Source organism: Elephas maximus, chromosome 5 (assembly GCF_024166365.1).
Source record: "Elephas maximus indicus isolate mEleMax1 chromosome 5, mEleMax1 primary haplotype, whole genome shotgun sequence".
In the NCBI taxonomy this organism is placed as follows: domain Eukaryota; kingdom Metazoa; phylum Chordata; class Mammalia; order Proboscidea; family Elephantidae; genus Elephas; species Elephas maximus.
Genome location: NC_064823.1, coordinates 45,356,590 through 45,377,741, shown reverse-complemented (window position 1 = coordinate 45,377,741; position 21,152 = coordinate 45,356,590). Strand labels below are relative to the sequence as shown.

The 21,152-nt window shown below is 36.6% G+C and overlaps 1 protein-coding gene across 1 annotated transcript in view; it reads right to left on the bottom strand.

The window, feature by feature from the left end:
• Window positions 1-21,152, bottom strand: part of TBCK (TBC1 domain containing kinase) — a 272,075-nt gene that overhangs the window by 197,512 nt on the left and 53,411 nt on the right. The window contains exons 6-7 of the mRNA XM_049885573.1: window positions 17,001-17,142; window positions 184-244 (exon numbers count right to left, since the gene is read on the bottom strand). Coding sequence (XP_049741530.1) covers window positions 184-244; window positions 17,001-17,142 — 203 coding nt within the window. The remainder of the gene's footprint in view (window positions 1-183; window positions 245-17,000; window positions 17,143-21,152) is intronic.

Below are 21,152 nucleotides of genomic sequence, written 5' to 3'. Positions count from 1 at the left end.
TAAAGGTCTACTATAATATTTCAGCAGGCTGTCCTGTTAACGCTTACCTACCAGTGATCATTAGAAACTTGAAGAAAGTAAAGACATTTGGGGGTATTCACTATTTCCAAACATATCCTCAATGTAAAACTTATAATTATAGTTGAAAGATCATATGATAATACATCATTTTATGACACTTACCCAATGTAAGCAAAAATTTTAGTCTTTCAGAAATATCCAAGCTCTGAAATAATTTTCTCCCCTACATAAAAGAGAAAATAAATTCTTACTATTTTTATCTTGCTTTTTTCCCCCAATGAGGTCTTTTTTAAATTTTTCATAGCTGAAAACAATTCTTGCAGAGGTTTTTACTGGACTTTTAAAGTCACCTTCACAAACAAAAAAATTATTGGTGAAATGATAACATTAAATAAATGTTTTATACTATTTAATAGTCAAACATTTTATATGTCTAAGGATTGTCAAGTTCTAGTTTGATCTCAAGCATTGTTCACTTTTCAGACTCAGAAATATCTGGATGTATAGGAGATGAGATTCCAGGCCACTAGGAATTTTATTTGATTAAGAGACCACGAGATGTCCTGATAAAGACTCACTTAACATTTAATCTTCCCAACACATTCTTACACATATATCATGATTCAGAGAGTCTGTTATCTCCATTGAGAAACCTTCATAACACTTCTTCCTCTTTCCACAGTGACTTACACAGCCATCTCCTGTGCTACAATAGCACATGGCATATTTATTTGCTTTAAGGCACACATTTTAATTGCTTCCCAGGAGACTCCTTGCCATGGAATCTGGAGTTAAACACTTATACCTTCTACAAACATGTGTTGAGCAATTATTGTATGCCAATTTTGACACACTGTACCTCATTGAACAGTTACAGTCACAAAACTTGGGCAATTGCTTAACACCTTAAGCCTCACTTTTCTCATCTGTAAAACTGGAATATCAACAGTACGTACTGTGGTGGCTTGTGTATTGTGGTAGTGCTGGGAGCTATGTAAGCTATTTCAAATACGAGCAGGGTCACCTATGGTGGACAGATTCCAGCAGAGCTTCAAAACTAAGACTATGAAGAAGGCTCTGGCAATCTACTTTGAGAAAAACTGGCTAGTGAAAACATTTTGAATAGCAGCAGAACATTGCCTGATATAGTTCTGGGAGATGAGTCCCTCAGGTTGGAAGGCACTCAAAATACAACTGAGGAAGATCAGACAAATTGTGGGGTAACATCAAGGATGTCACACACGAAGACAGCAAAAGGTCATTACAAAGAGAGGAAACAAAGAAAAGACCAAAATGGATGCTAGAAGAGACTCTGAAACTTGCTCTTGAACATAAAGTGGCTAAAGTGAATGGAAAAAATGATGAAGTAAAAGGGCTGAACAGAACATTTCAAAAGGTGGCTTGAGAAGACAAAGAAAAGTGTTATAATGAAATGTTCAAAGACCTCAAGTTAGAAAACCAAAAGGGAAGAACACACTCGGCATTTCCCAAGCTGAAAGAACATGAAGAAAAAATTGGAGCCTCGAGTTGAAACACCGAAGGATTCTATGAGCAACATATTGAACAATACTAAAACCCGTTGCTTTCAAGACGATTCCAACTCATAATGACCCATATAGGAAGCATCAAAATAATATGGAAGGAGGGGGGCGGAGCCAAGATGGCGGAATAGACAGATGCTTCTGGCAACTCCTCTTTACAACAAAGACCCGAAAAACAAGTGGAACGAGTATTTCTCTGACAAGCTGGGAGCCCTGAGCACCAAAGGCAAGCTTAGACAACGAACTGAGGGGCGGGGGGCCGGGGAGAGACCGTTCAGAAGTGGAGAGGAGTTACAGAATCTGAATCGCGGGGAGCCCTCAGACACCATTCCGGAGCAGCGGCAGCAGCGGCAGTAGGCTGGTACTAGTGTTCAGCCGCAGTTTCCTCAGGGAGAAGCAGCCAGCCACACAGCCTACTCACACCTCCTAATCCTGAGGAGAACAGCGCTCTCGGCAAAAGCTAAGTACTTGTATATATTTTACCGTGCCCCCCAACCCCCAAGCTGGCTTCAGCAGCTGAATCCCTGGGCCTGAGATAGATCCTGGTGAGCACTTAGAGACATCCTTCCGGCCTTGGGGAACGAAAAAATTTGCAACTGGGGGGAAAAGATAATTTGCTAGCTCCATTAAATGCGGGAGCTCAGGACAGAAGTGGCTTCTGTCCAGGCATAAGACGTCTGTGGACCTTGAGCACCTTTCCTTTCTGCATGGAACTGTGTGGGCCTATTTTAGGAGAATAGGTCCTTGTTGGCAAACTCCAACAGTTTCAGCCATGCGGTGGAGAGGTGGGTGTTTGATGTTTGACGTTGCTTTGCCTATTAAACAAGGTCCTCACCTACCCACATCAGGAACCTAAGGACTGGTAGCTCCACTCAGGTCACCCAGCCAACCGCGACAGGGATGCAAAGATAACTGGTACGGCCCAGTCCTTAAAACCAAAAACTTTGGGTGCCCATGGTCCATCTGTAGAACCCACCCACCAGCACACTCTAGGGAACAGAGATGCGTTTTCCTCAGAGACACTTGGGGGTCGGTTCTCAGCCCCCTGCCTCGTTCAGAGCGTGACCCCCTGCTGCTATCAGATACCGTTATATATGCCAATCACCCCTGCTCCTCTGAGACTGTAGGACAGAGCCTGCACCACACACTTGATGATCAGCTACCTGGAAGCCTGAGTTGAATTCATACAAGAAAACTGAATGGACTCCTAGACTGATGTACCTGATAATAGCTCTAGCCAGCTGGAGACAGGACACCAGAGCTCCAAAGGCAAAAATAATCAAGCTAGCTCACTCAAGCAACCCATAGGGGTATACCAAAACAAAACAAAGCAAACAGCGATGACACAGTAAGCAAGCATAACCTAATACAATAACTTATAGATGGCTCAGAGACAACAGTCAATACCAAGTCACATAAAGAAACAGACCATGATCACCTCAACAGGCTGTCAAAACAAAGAACCCAGGGATCTTTCAGATTACATTCCTGGAATTACCAGAGGCAGAATACAAAAGTTTAATATACAGAACCCTTCAAGACATCAGGAAGGAAATAAGGCAATATGAAGAACAAGCCAAGGAACACACAGATAAAGAAACTGAAGAAATTAGAAAGATCATTCAGGAACATAATGAAAAGTTTAATGAGCTGGAAAAATCCACAGACAGCAATCAGAAATTCAGAACATTAACAATAAAATTACAGAATTAGACAACTCAATAGAAAGTCAGAGGAGCAGAGTTGAGCAAGTAGAAGCTAGAATTTCTGAACTCGAAGATAAACCACGTGGCACTAATATATTTGAGGACAAATCAGATAAAAGAATTAAAAAAAAATGAAGAACCCTTAAGAATCATGTGGGACTCTATCAAGAGAAATAACCTATGAGTGATTAGAGTACCAGAACAGGGAGGGATAACAGAAAACACAGAGAAAATTGTTGAAGATTTGTTGGCAGAAAACTTCCCTGATATTGTGAAAGATGAGAAGATATCTATCCAAGATGCTCATCGAACTCCACATAAGGTAGATCTTAAAAGAAAGTCACCAAGACATATTATAATCAGGCTTGCCAAAACCAAAGATAAAGAGAGAATTGTAACAGCAGCAAGGAAGAAACAAAAAGTCACCTACAAAGAAGAGCCAATAAGAATAAGCTCAGACTACTCGGCAGAAACCATGCAGGCAAGAAGGCAATGGGATGACATATTTAAAAAATTGAAGGAAAAAAATTGCCTGCCAAGAATCATATATCCAGCAAAACTGTCTCTTAAATATGTAGGTGAAATTAAGACATTTCCAGATAAACACAAGTTGAGGGAATTTGTAAAAACCAAACCAACACTAAGGGAGTTCTTTAGTTAGAAAATCAATATCAGGTATCGACCCAAGACTAGAACACTGGGCAGAGCAACCAGAAGTCAACCCAGACAGGGAAATCCAAAAAAAAAACAAAGGAAGATAATAATAAAAAAAAGCCCAAAACAGGGTAACAGTGATGTTGTAATATAAAAGAAGATAACATCAAAATAATAAAGAGGGACTAAGAAATGTAATCATATACCTTCCATATGGAGAGGAAGATATGGAGATACAAAGAAATAAAAGCTAGTTTCAAATTTAGAAAAATAGGGGTAAGTAATAAGGTAACCAAAAAGGAGACAAACTATCCTACTCATCAAAATACAATACAAGGGAAAATACAGGCTCAGCAGAAACAGAATCAACAACAACAAATATGAGGAAAGGACAATATATAAAGAAAATCTACTCAGCACATAAAATCAAGTGGGAAAAAGAAACTGTCAACACACAACAAAAACATCAAAATGACAGCGCTAAATTCATACCTATCCATAATTACACTGAATGTAAATGTACTAAAAAAAAAAAAAAGGCACCAATAAAGAGACAGAGAGTGGCAGAATGGATAAAAAACAAGATCCATCTATATGCTGCCTACAAGAGACACACTTTAGATTTAGAGACACAAAGAAACTAAAACTCAAAGGATGGAAAAAAATATATTAAGCAAACAACAATCAAAAAAGAGCAGGAGTGGCAATATTAATTTCTGACAAAATAGACTTTAAAGTTAAATCCACCATAAAGGATAAGGAAGGATGCTATATAATGATTAGAGGGACAATACACCAAGAAGATATAACCATATTAAATATTTATGCACCCAATGACAGAGCTGCAAGATACATAAAACAAACTCTATCAGCATTGAAAAATGAGATAGACAGCTCCACAATATTAGTAGGAGACTTCAACGCACCACTTTCAGTGAAGGACAGGGCATCCACAAAGAAGCTCAATAAAGACACGGAAGATCTAAATGCCACAATCAACCAACTTAACCTCGTAGACATATACAGAACACTCCATCCAACAGCAACCAAGTATACTTTCTTTTCTAGTATGCATGGAACATTCTCTAGAATAGACCACATATTAGGTCATAAAGCAAGTCTTAGCAGAATCCAAAACATTAAAATATTACAAAGCATCTTCTCTGACCATAAGGCCATAAAAGTGGAAATTAATAATAGGAAAAGCAGGGAAAAGAAATCAAACACTTGGAAACTGAACAATACCCTGCTCAAAAAAGACAGGATTGCAGAATACATTAAGGATGGAATAAAGAAATTCAGAGAATCTAATGAGAATGAAAACACTTCCTATCAGAACCTTTGGAACACAGCAAAAGCGGTGCTCAGAGGCCAATTTATATCAATAATTGCACACATCTAAAAAGAAGAAAGGGCCAAAACCAAAGAATTATCCCCACAACTTGAACAAACAGAAAGAGAGCAACAAAAGAAACCCACAGGCACCAGAAGAAAACAAATAATAAAAATTAGAGCTGAACTAAATGAAACAGAAAACAAAAACAATTGAAAGAATTAACAAGACCAAAAGTTGGTTTTTTGAAAAAAATAAAAAAAACTGACAAACCACTGACCAAACTGACAAAAGAAAAACAGGACAGGAAAGCAAATAACCGAATAAGAATTTACAGTGGCAATATTACAACAGACCCAAATGAAATTAAAAGAATCATGTCAGATTACTATGAAAAACTGTACTCAAACAAATTTGAAAACCTAGAAGAAATGGATGAATTCCTAGAAACACACTACCTACCTAAACTAACACAAATGGAGGTAGAACAACTAAATAGACCCATAACAAAAGAAGAGATTGAAAAGGTAATCAAAAAACTCCCAACAAAAAAAGCCCTGGTCCAGATGGTGTTTTACCAAACTTTCAGAGAAGAGTTAACACCACTACTACTAAAAGTATTTCAGAGCATAGAAAAGGATGGAATACTACCAGACTCATTCTATGAGGCCACCATATCCCTGATAACAAATAGGTAAAGACAGCACGAGAAGAGAAAATTATAAAAAATATCCCTCATGAATGTAGATGCAAAAATCCTCAACAAAATTCTAGCCAGTAGAATTCAACAACATATCAAAAAAATAATTCACCATGACCAAGTGGGATTCATACCAGGTACGCAGGAATGGTTCAACATTAGGAAAACAATTAATGTAATCCACCATATAAATAAAACAAAAGAATCACACAATTTTATCAATTGATGCAGAAAAGGGATTTGACAAAGTTCAACACTCATTCATGATAAAAACTCTCAGCAAAATAGGAATAGAAGGAAAATTCCTCAACATAATAAAGGGCATTTATACAAAGCCAACAGCCAACATCACTCTAAATGCGGACAGCCTGAAAACATTCCCACTGAGATCGGGAACCAGACAAGGATGCCCTTTATCACCACCCTTATGTGCTGAAAGTCCTAGCCAGAGCAATTAGGCTAGATAAAGAAATAAAGGGCATCCAGATTGGCAAGGAAGAAGTCAAAGTATCTCTATTTGCAGATGACATGATCTTATACACAGAAAACCCTAAGGAATCCTCCAGAAAACTAGTGAAACTAATAGAAGAGTTCAGCAGAGTATTGGGATAGAAGAAAGACATACAAAAATCAGTTGGATTCCTCTACACCAACAAAAAGAACATTGAAGAGGAAATCACCAAATCAATGCCATTTACAGTAGCCCCCAAGAAAATAAAATACTTAGGAATAAATCTTACCAGAGATGGAAAAGACTTATACAAAGAAAACTACAGTACGCTTCAAAAAGAAACCAGAAGAGACTTACATAAGTGGAAGAACATACCTTGCTCATGGATAGGAAGACTTAACATTATAAAAATGTCTATTCTACCAAAAGCGATCTCTACATTTAATGGAATTCTGATCCAAATCCCAATGACATTCTTTAACGAGATGGAGAAACAAATCACCAACTTCATATGGAAGGGAAAGAGGCCCCACATAAATAAGGCATTACTGAAAAAGAAGAACAAAGTGGGACGCCTTATTTTACCTGATTTTAGAACCTATTATACCGCCATAGTAGTCAAATCAGCCTGGTACTGGTACAACAACAGATACATGGACCAATGGAACAGAATTGAGAATCCAGACATAAATCCGTTTTTTAAAGGCCCCAAAACAGTTAAATGGGGAAAAGACAGTCGTTTTAACAAACGCTGCTGGCATAACTGGATATCCACCTGCAAAAAAATGAAACAAGACCCATACCTCACTCCACGCACAAAAACTAACTCAAATGGATCAAAGACCTAAATATAAAATCTAAAACGATAAAGATCATGGAAGAAAACATAGGGATGTTAGGAGCCCTAATACATGGCATAAACAGTATACAAAACATTATAAAGAATGTAAAAGAAAAACTAGATAACTGGGAGCTCTGAAAAATCAAACACCTATGCTCATCCAAAGGCTTCATCAAAAGAGAAAAAAGACTACAGACCGGGAAAAAGTTTTTAGCTGCCACACTTCTGATCAGTGCCAGATCTCTAAAATCTACGTGATACTGCAAAAACTCAACTGCAAAAAGACAAATAACCCCATTAAAAAATGGGCAAGAGATGAATAGACAATTCCCTGAAGAAGACATTCAGGTAGCTAACAGATATATGAGGAAATGCTCACGATCATAAGCCATTAGAGAAATGCAGATCAAAACTACGAGATTTCATCTCACTCCAACAAGGCCGGCATTAATCCAAAAAACACAAAATAATAAATGTTGGAGAGGCTGTGGAGAGAGTGGAACACTTCTACACTGCTCGAGGGAATGTCAAATGGGACAACCACTTTGGAAATCAATTTGGCACTTACTTAAAAAGCTAGAAATAGAACTACCATACGATCCAGCAATCCCACTACTTGGGAATATATCCTAGAGAAATAAGAGCCTTTACACGAACAGATATATGCACTCCCACGTTTATTGCAGCACTGTTTACAATAGCAAAAAGAGGGAAGTAACCAAGATGCCCATCAATGGATGAATGGATAAATTAATTATGTTATATTCACACAATGTAATACTACGCATTGATAAAGAACAGTGAGGAATTTGTGAAACATTTTATAACATGGAGGAACCTGGAAGGCATTATGCTGAGTGAAATTATTCAGTTGCAAAAGGACAAATATCGCATAAGACCACTATTATAAGAACTTGAGAAATAGTTTAAACTGAGAAGAAAACACACTTTTGTGGTTACAAGAGGGGGGAGGGAGAGAGGGAGGAAGGGTGGGAGAGGGACATTCACTAATTAGATAGTAGATAGGAACTACTTTAGGTGAAGGGAAAGACAGCACACAATACAGGGGAGCTCAGCACAATTGGACTAAACCAAAAGCAAAGAAGTTTCCTGAATAAACTGAATACTTCGAAGGTCAGCGTAGCAGGGGCAGGGGTCTGGGGACTATGGTTTCAGGGGGCATCTACGTCAATTGGCATAATAAAATCTATTAAGAACACATTCTGCATCCCACTTTGAAGAGTGGCGTCTGGGGTCTTAAATCCTAGCAAGCAGCCATCTGAGAGGCATCAATTGGTCTCAACCCACCTGGATCAAAGGAGAATGACGAACACCAAGGAAACAAGGCAATTACGAGCCTAAGAGACAGAAAGGGCCACATGAACCAGAGACTACATTATCCTGAGACCAGAAGAAGTAGATGGTGCCTGGCTACAACCGATGACTGCCCTGACAGGGAACACAACAGACAACCCCTGAGGGAGCAGGAGAACAGTGGGATGCAGACCCCAAATTCTCATAAGACCAGACTTAATGATCTGACTGAGACTGGAAGGACCCCGGTGGTCATGGCCCCCAGACCTTCTGTTGGCCCAGGACAGGAACCATTCCCAAAGCCAACTCTTCAGACATGGATTAGACTGGACAATGGGTTGGGGAGGGATGCTGGTGAGGATTAAGCTTCTTGGATCAGGTGGACACTTGAGATTATGTTGGCATCTCCTGCCTGGAGGGGAGATGAGATGGTGGAGGGGTTTAGAAGCTGGCAAAATGGACACGAAAAGAGAGAGTGGAGGGAGAGAGCGGGCTGTCTCATTAGGGGGAGAGTAATTGGGAGTGTGTAGCAAGGTGTAAATGGGTTTTTGTGTGAAAGACTGACTTGATTTGTAAACTTTCACTTAAAAAAAAAAAGCACAGTAAAAATTATTTAAAAAAAAAATATGAAAGGAATACACAGGGTCACTGTACCAAAAAGAATTGGTCGACACTCAACCATTTCAGGGGGTAGTCTATAATCAAGAACTTATGGTACTGAAAGCAGAAGTCCAAGGTGCACTGAAGGCATTGGCGAAAATGGCTCCAGGAACTGACAGAATACCAAGTGAGATGTTTCAACAAATGGATGTAATGCTGGAAACGCTCACTTACATATGCCAAGAAATTTGGAATTCAGCTACCTGGCCAACTGACTGGATGAGATTCATATTTGTGCCCATTCCAAAGAAAGCTGATTTAACAGAATGTGGAAATTATTGAAAAATATCATTAATATCACACACAAGTAAAAGTCTGGTGAAGGTATTCAAAAAATGGTTACAACAGTACGTAACAGGGAACTACCAGAAATACAAACTGGATTCAGTGAAGGCTGTAGAGAGAAGCAATGTCAGCATTCTGATCTCAGATGCCGATGTCAGATGAATCTTAGCTAAAAGGAGAGAGTACCAGAAAGATGTTTACCTGTGTTTTATTGACTATGCAAAGGCATTCGACTGTGTGGATCATAAGGAATTATGGATAACATTTCTAAGAACGGGAATTCCAGAACACTTAATTGTGCTCATGCAGAACCTGTACATGCAGAGTCGTTCCAAAAGAAGAAGGGGATACTACATGGTTTAAAATCAGGAAAGGTGTGCATCACTATACTTATTCAATCTGTATGCTGAGCAAATAATTTGAGACACTGGACTATATGAAGAAGAATGGGTCATCAGAATTGGTGGAAGACTCATTAACAACCAGCAATGTGCAGATGTCATGATCTTGCTTGCTAAAAGCAAAGAGGACTTGAAGCACTTACTGATGAAGATTAAAGACCACAGCCTGTAGTATGGATTACACTTAAACATAAAACAAAAATCCTCACAACTGGACTAATAAGCAACACTGCGATAAACAGAAAAAAGCTGATGTTGTCAACGATTTGATTTTACTTGGATCCACAATCAATGCCCGTGGAAGTAGCAGCCAAGAAATCAAACGACATATTGTATCAGACAAATCTGCTGCAAAAGGCCTTTTTAAAGTATTAGAAAGCATAAATGTCACTTTGAGGACTAAAGTGCACCTGACCCAAGCCATGGTATTTTCAATCACCTCATATGCATTTGAAAGATAGATAATGAAAAAGAAAGCGCAAACAAGAATTGATGCATTTGAATTATGGTGTTGGTGAAGAATACTGAACATACCATGGACTGCAAGAAGAATGAATAAATCTTTCTTAGATGTATAGCCAGAATGCTTCTTAGAAGCAAGGATGGCTTTGGACATGTTATCAGGAGGGACTAATCCCTGAAAAAGGACATCATGCTTAGTAAAGTAGAGGATCAGAGAAAAAGAAGAAGACCCTAAATGAGAAGAACTGAGACAGTGGTTGCAACCATGGGTTCAAACACAGCAGCATTTGTGAGAATGTCACAGGACCAGGCAGTGTTTTCTTGTTGTACAGATGGTCATTATGAGTTGGAACTGGCTCCACGATACCTAACGACAGGAACATACATTTATGTAACAGAGAAAAAAAAACTTAACATTTTTGGCACATAGAAAATGCTACATATATGATGTGCATTATTATAATATAGGGTTTCCAAGGAGTGGCTGGTAGATTTGAACTGCTGACCTTTTGGTTAGTGACCGAACTCTTAACCACTGCACCACCATAAATTTATATGACCCTTTAAATATTTAGAAGGAGAAGGTTTAAGAAGATAGCTTGGTCTTTATGTAGACAGACTCTTTGAAATTGTTTAAAAATAAAGAGAGGAAAGGACTTTCTTAAAGACTAATGATATTAGACTACAGATGGAAAGATCATTTTTAAAAAAGATTGCCTTCCTCTGTGTTCTCAATCTTTTACATTACTAACATATTATTCTTCCAAAAATGCAAGTGTGATTTCATTAATATCTAGTTAAAATATTTTCAGTGGTTTCCCAAACTCTGTATGGGTAGTCCCTGCTTGCAATGTATTCGAGTTAAAATGAACTACACTTAAAACCCTCAGTTTTTTTTTTTTTTTGGTACATCTTCTCTTCAGTAACATGTACTACATACAATGTTGCAGTCTGTAACTTGTTATCATTCTAAGGTGTTCTCTCACAAATGTTGAAAGATCTGATTTATAAAGATACTGATAATAAAAGGCAATAACAATGAAAATGAAAAAAAAATTTGACTTAGAACCAACTTACAAGGAACCCCATTGAAAGTCAGGACTGCCTGTATAACTAAATAAAAATGTCTCAACCTAGAACTCAAAGTCTCCTGGGATATTGCTCCAGTATATCTTTTCAGTCTCATTTCCTAGTATTTATCTACCCTAAGATAAGCATGCACGCGTATGTGCATGTGTGTGCGCACACACGCACACACTTCCATGATAAAGTTAAATCTGATTGCTTGCAATACACTGAACATAGCCTGCCTGTTCTGGTCTATGTACTTTGACTCATGTTATTCCCTCTAACCAGAAACCAGTTGCCATCGAGTCAACTTCACATGTGTCAGAGTAGAACTGTATAGGGTTTTCAAGGGCTGATTTTTGGGCAGTAGATTGCCAGGCCTTTCTTTCGTGGTGCTGTTGGGTGGATTTGAACCTCCAACCTTTCGGTTAGTAGCCAAGAGCCTACTAGTAATCATTCTTTATATCTATCAAAACTCTATATATTCTTCACTCTAACTCCTGAATATTAATTCATGAGTTAAGGAATTCAAATTTCAAAATTACTTTCCCTTTACACTTTGACGGCATTGTTCCAGTTTTCCTGAATTCACACTGCTGAGTTAATGTCAATCTAATTCTCATCCTCTGCAGGTAGTATGTCTTTTCTATTTGGCAGGTTTTAAGGTGTTTTTCTGTAATATTGATAAAGACATAAGAGCTTGCTTAGTAGATGCAGCTTAGCATTGTGTTTGAGAATACAGCTTTGGATGTGAATTGATGGGTGAGAATATGTCTTAACAATTTATTACATAACTTACACGCTGTTTAGCATATCTGTGTCACAATTTCCCAATCTGTAGAATAATTAGATAAAAGTTTATAAGAATGGTGTGAACGCTGATTGAGATAACATGTAAAGTGATTTGCCTTCTTATTGGTAAGTTCTCAATAATTACTACCCATTATTTCATTATTGGTTATCTCTTAAAGGATTATTGGGTATTTTTGTTTGCATGTTTGCAATTTTTTCATTCACCTTACATGGTAATTAGTGTGTTCTTTCAAATTGAGCACTTATGCATTTCTTCAGCTCTGAGAACTATTTTGCTATTATTCCTCAAATCCTACTTGTTCTGTATTTGCTTTACTCTCTATACAACAGATGTTAAAAAGTCTAGATCTATCTCCCTTGCCTTTTAAAATTTATTTTATATTTTCAATTTCTTTATCTTTTTTTGTCATGTTCTGGGAGAATTACCCAACTTCATCTTCCACTTTCAGCTATGCCTAGTTTGCAATGATCTATTAAGCTCTTTATTTCAAAAATTACATTTTTTTTTTCTGAAAACCTCCCCTAGTTGTTCTTCTCAGTAACTGCTCTTGTTCCATAGCCTCTATAATTATTTCATGAATAAAACTGTTTCCTTTATTCCTTGAGGAAACCCTAGTGACGTAGTGGTTAAGTGCTACAGCTGCTAACCAAAGGGTCTGCGGTTCGAATCCACCAGGTGCTCCTTGGAAACTCTATGGGACAGTTCTACTCTGTCCTACAGGGTCGCTATGAGTCAGAATAGACTCGACAGCACTGGGTTTGGGTTTTATTCCTGGTGCCACAATGGTTAAGAGCTCAGCTGCTTAGCAAAAGGTCAGCAGTTTGAATCTACCAGCTGCTCCTTAGAAACCCTATGGGGCAGTTCTACTCTGTCCTATATGGTCGCTATCAGTTAGAATCGACCAGACAGCAAGAGGTTTGGTTTTTTCTTTTTTCTAAAGAACAGGTATATTTATTTTAAAGTCATATAAGTGGGCTTTAAACACTATTTCTCAGATGTACAGTTTTCTGTTGGTTTCTTTTTTTTTACTGTAGCAGTCATACTTAAATGTTTGGTGTTTCTTAGACATATACTTGTCCTTTGGTACAGAATTCTCCTACTTTCTACACAAGTTTTGGACTTGGAAACTTCTGGGCAGCAGAGTGGCTGGTACTTAATTTTTAGTGATATGGCAAGGGATTTCTAGCAAAATGATCTTAGCTTTGTTGTTGTTAGGTGCCATCAAGTCGATTCCAACTCATAGCTGCCCTATGCACAACAGAACGAGACACTGCCCAGTCAGTCCTGTGCCATCCTCACAATTGTTGCTGTGCTTGAGCCCACTGTTGCAGCCACTATGTCAATCCATCTCGTTGAGGTCTTGCTTTTTCGATGACCCTCTACTTTACCAAGCATAACGTTCTTCTCCAGGGACTGATCCCTCCTGATAACATGTCCAAAGTATGTGAGAGGCAGTCTCACCATCCTTGCCTCTAAGGAGCATTCTGGTTGTACTTCTTTCAAGAGACATTTGTTCATTCTTTTGGCAGTCCATGGTACATTCAATACTCTTTGCCAATATCACAATTCAAAGTCGTCAATTCTTCTTAGATCCTCCTTATTCATCACCCAGCTTTCACATGCAAATGAGGTGACTGAAAACACCATAGCTTGGGTCAGGTGTACCTTAGTCCTCAAGGTGACATCTTTGCTTGTCAACACTTTAAAGAGGTCTTTTGCAGCAGATCTGTCCAATGCAATGCGTCTTTTAATTTCTTGATTGCTGCTTTCGTGGGTGTTGATGATGGTGGATCTAAGTAAAATGAAATCCTTGAAAACCTCAATCTTTTCTCTGTTTATCATAATGTTGCTTATTGGTTCATCTGTCAGGGTTTTTGTTTTATGTTGAGGTGTAATCCATACTGAAGGCTGTGGTCTTTGATCTTCATCAGCAAGTGCTTCAAGTCCTCCTCACTTTCAGCAAGGAAGGCTGTGTCATCTGTATAACGCAGGCTGTTAATGAGTCTTCCTCCAATCCTGATGCCCTGTTCTTCATAGAGTCCAGCTTCTTGGCTTATTTGCTTAGCATACAGGATGAATAGGTATAGTGAAAGGATACAACCTTGACACACACCTTTCCTGACTTTAAGCCATGCAGTATACCCTTGTTCTGTTTTATCCATGCACAGATTCCTCACGAGCACAATTAAATGTTCTGGGATTCCCATTCTTCGCAATACTATCCATAATTTGTTATGATTCACACAGCCAAATGCCTTAGCATAGTCAATAAAACACAGGCAAATATCTTTTTGGTTGTCTCTCCACTCAGCCAGGATCCATCTGACATCAGCAATGAATATCCCTGGTTCAACATCCTCTTCTGAATCCAGCTTGAATTTCTAGCAGTTTCCTGTTGATATACTGCCGCAGTCCCTTTTTAATGATCTTCAGCAAAACTTTGCTTGCATGTGATATTAATGATATTGTTCTATAATTTCTGCATTCAGTTGAATCACCTTTCTTGGGAATAGGCATAAATATGGATCTCTTCCAGTTGGTTGCCCACGTAGCTGTCTTCCAAATTTCTTGGCATAGATGAGTGAGCACTTCCCATGTTGCATCTGTCTGTTGAAACATCTCGATTGGTATCCGGTCAATTCCTGGAGCCTTGTTTTTCACCAATGCCTTCAGTGCACCTTGGACTTCTTCCTTCAGTACTAACGGTTCCTGATCATATGCTACCTTCTGAGATGGTTGAACACTGACCAATTCTTTTTGGGATAGTGACTCTGTGTATTCCTTCCATCTTATCTATAGTTTCTTATTTATTTACTTAGACTTTCTAATAAGCCAAAAGATCCCTTTGTTAGTTGTTAGTGTTATTTATTTATTTCTTAATACTGTATATCATATCCAAGGGTTTTGTGAAGTAGAAAAAGATTTAAGGTCATGTTCAGTCTGCCATCCTTAAACTGGACTGTTCAAATTTTGAGTACCACTTAAAATGCCATGAAACTCTTATGATGGAATTAATCATTCTTTTCTTGAATTCACACAACTCTCTGTATTTACCTTAGAAGTTCATGAATTTGAATTTAAATTATAAGCTCTTTGGCACTGTGCCTTAATTATATTTTATCCCTTATAAAATTTGGCATGACTGCATATACACATTAAATTACTCATATAAAATGTACCCACATCATTAGTAAACAGTTTAGATATAGATGATGGTAATAAATAAACAAGAAAATTTGTAGACTTCTTATTTACACTTAGGTTTTATATACACTTCACATTCACATTCCGATATAATTTTTCATTTAAGCTGTGATTTTAAACAAAAATGAAATTTAGTATTACTCTATACTAATAAAAAATAGGATGATCTGGACAAAGGATAGCAAGGAATCAGAAAATCTGGCATTTCCCTTATAAAAAGCAGTGCCAGTGTATAAATTATCATGTTGTTAAAAATTAATTCCTATTTTACTATTAGTAATGATAAAACATAACATTTAGCGAATATTTCCTATGCCAGACCCTGTACTATGTACTTTATAAATATTATTTTGTTTAATTTTTTCAAACAATTTTAAATATAGACACTATTACAACTCATAGAAGGGGCATCTGGGCTTGAAAAGTTAGGTTTGTTATCTGCGGTAACACAGCTATACTTTGTAGCAGCAATATTCAAGGCCAAATCTCTTCACTATAGAAGTTTGTCTCTTAACTCTCATGTTTTACAAACTGTACTGTTGAATTAGTTCTTAAATATACAAAATGAAAAAAATAATGTCAACCTAATTCGTAAATATGCTAGAGATCACTGAGTTAATATTTTCAAAATACTTTGAGAATTCTTTGGAAGACAAAAAATATTCATTTCAATAAATATTTTTTAAGTACCTATTATACTAGAATTAGACTAGGTACATTAGCTCAAAGATGAATAATCAAAATTTCTACCCAGAAAGACATCATGGTCCAAGTAAAGTAGACAAATGTGACATCTGCTATATAGAAAAAGGAGAACAGAGGCAAAAGGACACCTACCATAGGTATTTGGAGGCAGGGTAGACAGGTGAGAGTACAGAGGACCTAACAGACTATTAGTTGTCCCCCCAGATCTATTCTCATTTTCTTCTTCAATATTTAGGTGTCCAGCTGAAGACTACTTTTCCTAGCCTCCCTTGTATGTAGATGTAGCCACATGAGTAGATTATCACCAATGAAAAGTACACAGTTGACACTTGGAACTTTTAGATCATCTACTTAAGACAGTTGTCCTGAACTCATTCCTTCCCTTTCCCTCTGCTAGAATTGGTGATAAAGGGAGCAACTTTGAAAACCAGGTGTTGAGAAGTGTGGAGCACTGCTGTTGAGTAGATTCTGACTTCATAGCAACCCTATAGGACAGAGTAGAACTGCCCCACAGAGTTTCCAGGCAACACCTGGTGAATCTGAACTGCCAGCCTTTTGGAGATCACAAAGGAGAGTATATTTAAGGAAGAAAGAATAACACAGAGAACGTGTCATGCATTAAAAAGTATAAGCAGTTAAATATTTCTAGAGATACCAAAAATAATAATGCAAATTGTCAACAAAAGGTTTTTTTTTAAAAAGTCAAATCAAAAATTAAGCTTTTTCTCCTCACATCTAATCAATCTGTAAAGTAAAAACTCATTACCAAATAACTTGCCTTTCCAAAGGGCTCATTCCAATAAACACAATTATATTATTTTAACTTTTCTTTATACATACCATACAAAGCTCAAATAAAATGATTCCAAGAGACCATACATCTGATTTGGGACCAGAAGGTAATGGTTTTTCACTTGGCATATGATCAGTGGCTTTGAAAATTCCTTGTGCAATTACCTCGGGTGCCAAGTATGATGGATACCTATAATGATGTATTAAAATAATGGATAAGTACTATATACTGCAAAGGGGGAAAGAAGTAGTAGTATATTTTTACTGTTGGTGTGGTCAGATCTATATAAAAGTTCCATGCAATTAAATAAGCAACTGTTGCTAGGAAGAATTCTAAACTAACCATTGTAATACAGACTTTTATAACAACTGTCCATTTACTCTTTATACTGAACTATTATTTAAAGTCCATTTTATCTTTTAAAAGAGTATTCTTTTGAGTAGTACAAAAGTAAAAAAAATATATAGATTTCAAATATATAAATTGAAAAGTAAGTTCAATCTCTGTATGCTGGTCACCCAGTTGACCAATCGGGCAATAATCAATGTTTCCATTTTTTGAAAACATTGATTATTTGTGTGTCCTTCCTAAGATATTCCTCCCTCCTCACCCCCAATATGTATATGTGTATGTGTGTATGTTTATGTATCTATATCCTATTTATCCAACTACCACCACTGTCCCACATGATAGCATACTGTACACACTACTCTATTCCTTTGTTTCCCACCTAATACTATACTTTAGAGTTCATTCTAAAAAGATAAATAAGAGTTGCCTCATTCCTTTGAAAACTACAAAGAATTTCATTGTACACATGCATTTAATATATGTGATCAAACTCTGATGATGTTTTGGAAGGTCCATTCTTTAACTATTACAAACTGTTGAAATAAACATATTGTAAATATTCCATTCCCCACAAATGTATGTCTAGCTGATAGATAAATTCTTAGAAGTAGCACTAAAAGATCATTAGGTAGATTACAAGGGGAAAAGATAGAGGCAGGGTCTGGAGGAAGCTATATGCAAGCTTCTTTATGATACTCTCTCTCCCCTCTGGGTCATATGGCATGTATTTTTCACCAGCAATGAAAATGTAGCAACATGTAAGCTGTATGATATTCCAACCTAGGAAAGCCCATTAAAGATTCAGGGTCCAAGGTTTTCACTGGGGGCTAGTCATGTTGGCATTCTCTGCCTAAACCCAAACCCGAACCCAGTGCTGTCGAGTTGATTCTGACTCATAGCGACCCTATAGACAGAGTAGAACTGCCCCATAGAGTTTCTAAGGAGTGCCTGGCAGATTCAAACCACCAACCCTTTGGTTAGCAGCCGTAGTACTTAACCACTACACCACCAGGGTTTCCCCCTCTGCCTAGCATGTACCAAAATTCAACACCCCTAAAACGGAAGCATAAAACACATAGTTTACACAAACAGGCACAGTAAGCTACCTTTATCAGTTACGGAACGATGGCAACAGTTCCGAAGTACAAGCTCCCAGGTTCAAGCCAAGGGCCAACCTTGCAAGCAGATCAAGTCTGTTCTGATAACTATTTTCTGCTCAGTTGTTGCTTTTTTTCTCATTTATCTCTAGGAGTTCTTTGTAATTTGGATTTTTTTTTTTTCAGTAATTATGAGTTAAAAATATCTTCTACCATTTTGTGGCTTGTCTTTTCATTCTATTTATGAGTTAGAAGCTGTTAACCTTAATTCAATCAAATTAATGTCTCCCCTTATAATAAATGATTTTGTATCTTGTTAAAACAATAATCACCTGCCTTATTTCCTAAAAGTTTAATACTTTATCCTTTCATATTTAAGTTTCTTAAGCCATCTAGAGTCAATTTTTTATATAACGTGAGATAAAAGTAAAATTTTATTCTTTTTTTTTCCTACATAGCTATCATGTAGTGAGCGCTTTCCACTAGTCTGCCAGGTCTACGAGAAATCAAATCTCCATGTACATATAGGCTTGCTTCTTTGCTCCCTATTCAGTTCCATTGGTAAATTTGCCCAATCTTATACCATTACACTATTTCAAATCTATAACTTTATTTATATAAATAATTACTGATGACTGATAAAGCAAATCCTCCCAAAACACACACACTTTTTAGTTTTTCCTCAGGGGTTTCTATGCTGTTCTTAGATGTTTGTCCTAGAAGTTAATTTTAGAACAATTTTGTCAAGTTCTCACTCTTTCACATGCAGATACATACACAGGGTTGGACATTTTATTAAAAATAAATCAAACCCAGACCCAGGATGGAGAGAACTGGCATCTTTCCAATATTGAGTCTTCCAATATATGAGTGAGGTATATCTCCCTAAATAGGTCTTCTATAATTTCTTTTGAAAATGATTAATTTTTTCTACAAATATTGACTTGATTATTCTTAGATATTTCATATTTTTTCTTGGTTTTGTAAATTATTTTTGTGTATTAACTTTTTTAACTAGCAACCTTGCTGAACTTTTACTAATTCTAATAATTTGAAGCGTATTCTTTTAGGTTTTCTTTGTAGACAATCCAATTATCTGTGAATTACAAGTTTTCTTCTTTTCCATTCTTATATCTTTTAGTTCTTTTTGCCTCCTCATATGTGCTGGCAGAACCTCTTGTCCAACATTCAAAAAAAAAAAAAAGTGGTAATAGGTGACTAGATGACATCTAGCTTTGGTCCTAATCCTAAGGAATGTTTTTAACCTGTCACCATTATATTGTTGCTGTTGTGTGTGTGTTTTAAATAATCTTTTTCAGTCTTAATCATGAATAAATTTGAAATTTTTAAAACAACTTTTCTGCATCTATTACAAAAAGTACAGGAGTCTTTTCCTTTTAATTACTAAGTATTTTAATTACATTAATTGATTTTCTAATGTTTAATCAACCTTTTTTTTGTTCCCAGTAGCTACCTTAAAAAATTATAATTTTACCTCCTCCTTTTCAATATTTAAATACATCTTATTTATTTTCCCTGTCTAACTGCATTTATTACTACCAACAACACATTCTTCAACAATAGTGGTATTAATAAATATCCTTGTTTTTAATCTATGAACTTTCGGGCTGAGATTTATGTCTCTATCTGATGACAGACAAAGCTTCTGGCTTTGATTTAAAAATATTCTATTTATGTTTTACATTAATATCATAAATGACATTTGTCCTTATACATTTTATGTGGCTCTTTGGCAGGTCTTAGGATTCGTGTTACACTAGTTTATTAAAAAAAAAAATCAGAAGCATCCCATTAAAAAAAAATTATGAAGTGTGTATCATTCTAATTAAAATAGCAACATACTTAGCTATTCATTACAGCTTTGGTAGAATTTGTCTACAAAAGCCTGGTTGAGGCGTTTTTCTGAGGAGAAGAAACTTTTTCTACACTTCTATAACTGGTCTATTTAGATATAAATGTTCTCTTTGGCGGTGAGTTTTGGTAACTTATAGTTTCCTCCCAAATCATACATTTCATCCTCGTTCTCCAATTTGCATTGGGTTAAGCAAAATAGTCTTAATAGAGTCACTAAAAGTTCTCTGATTCTCTAGTTATTTTACTATTGCCGTATCTTATTATGTATATTTGAGTTTTCTCCTGTTTAGGTTAATTTTTTTTTTTAACCTCCTCTTCTTTTAGTACCTTACTAAATTTAGGTTACAGACCTTATGAGAATTTGATATAGGTTAATTCCAGTGTATATATAAATATTTGTGTCTATCACAGGGAAATTCACAGTAGGGAATTCAATGGTAAATATAAGGAGAAGCATACTATTACATAAAAAATTTCCCAACCAGACAAAAACTCTTCTAATATCTGCTGTCTCCTAAACTCATAAATGTAAACAGATTTATTTAGTAATAGAAAAGACAGAGTATTTATAAAGAGCATATTCTATAAGATATGATGAACTTCTAACTTTAATTTTCTGATAAATTCATTGGATGAGTTTCATTAAATCTTAATTCATCTGCTCAGATGGAAATATACTCTCTTCTCAGTGAATCTTCATCGTATTTTATCTGTACCCTTCCTATGGTGCTCTAATGACTATAAAGTACTCATTTTACCTGTTCTATATTTTATGTAATATACTATGCATGATATATGATATATTTTATATACTTTATATACTGTATAGTATTTAATACACAAACACTTAACCTCCTGTCTAAAAAACAACAGAAA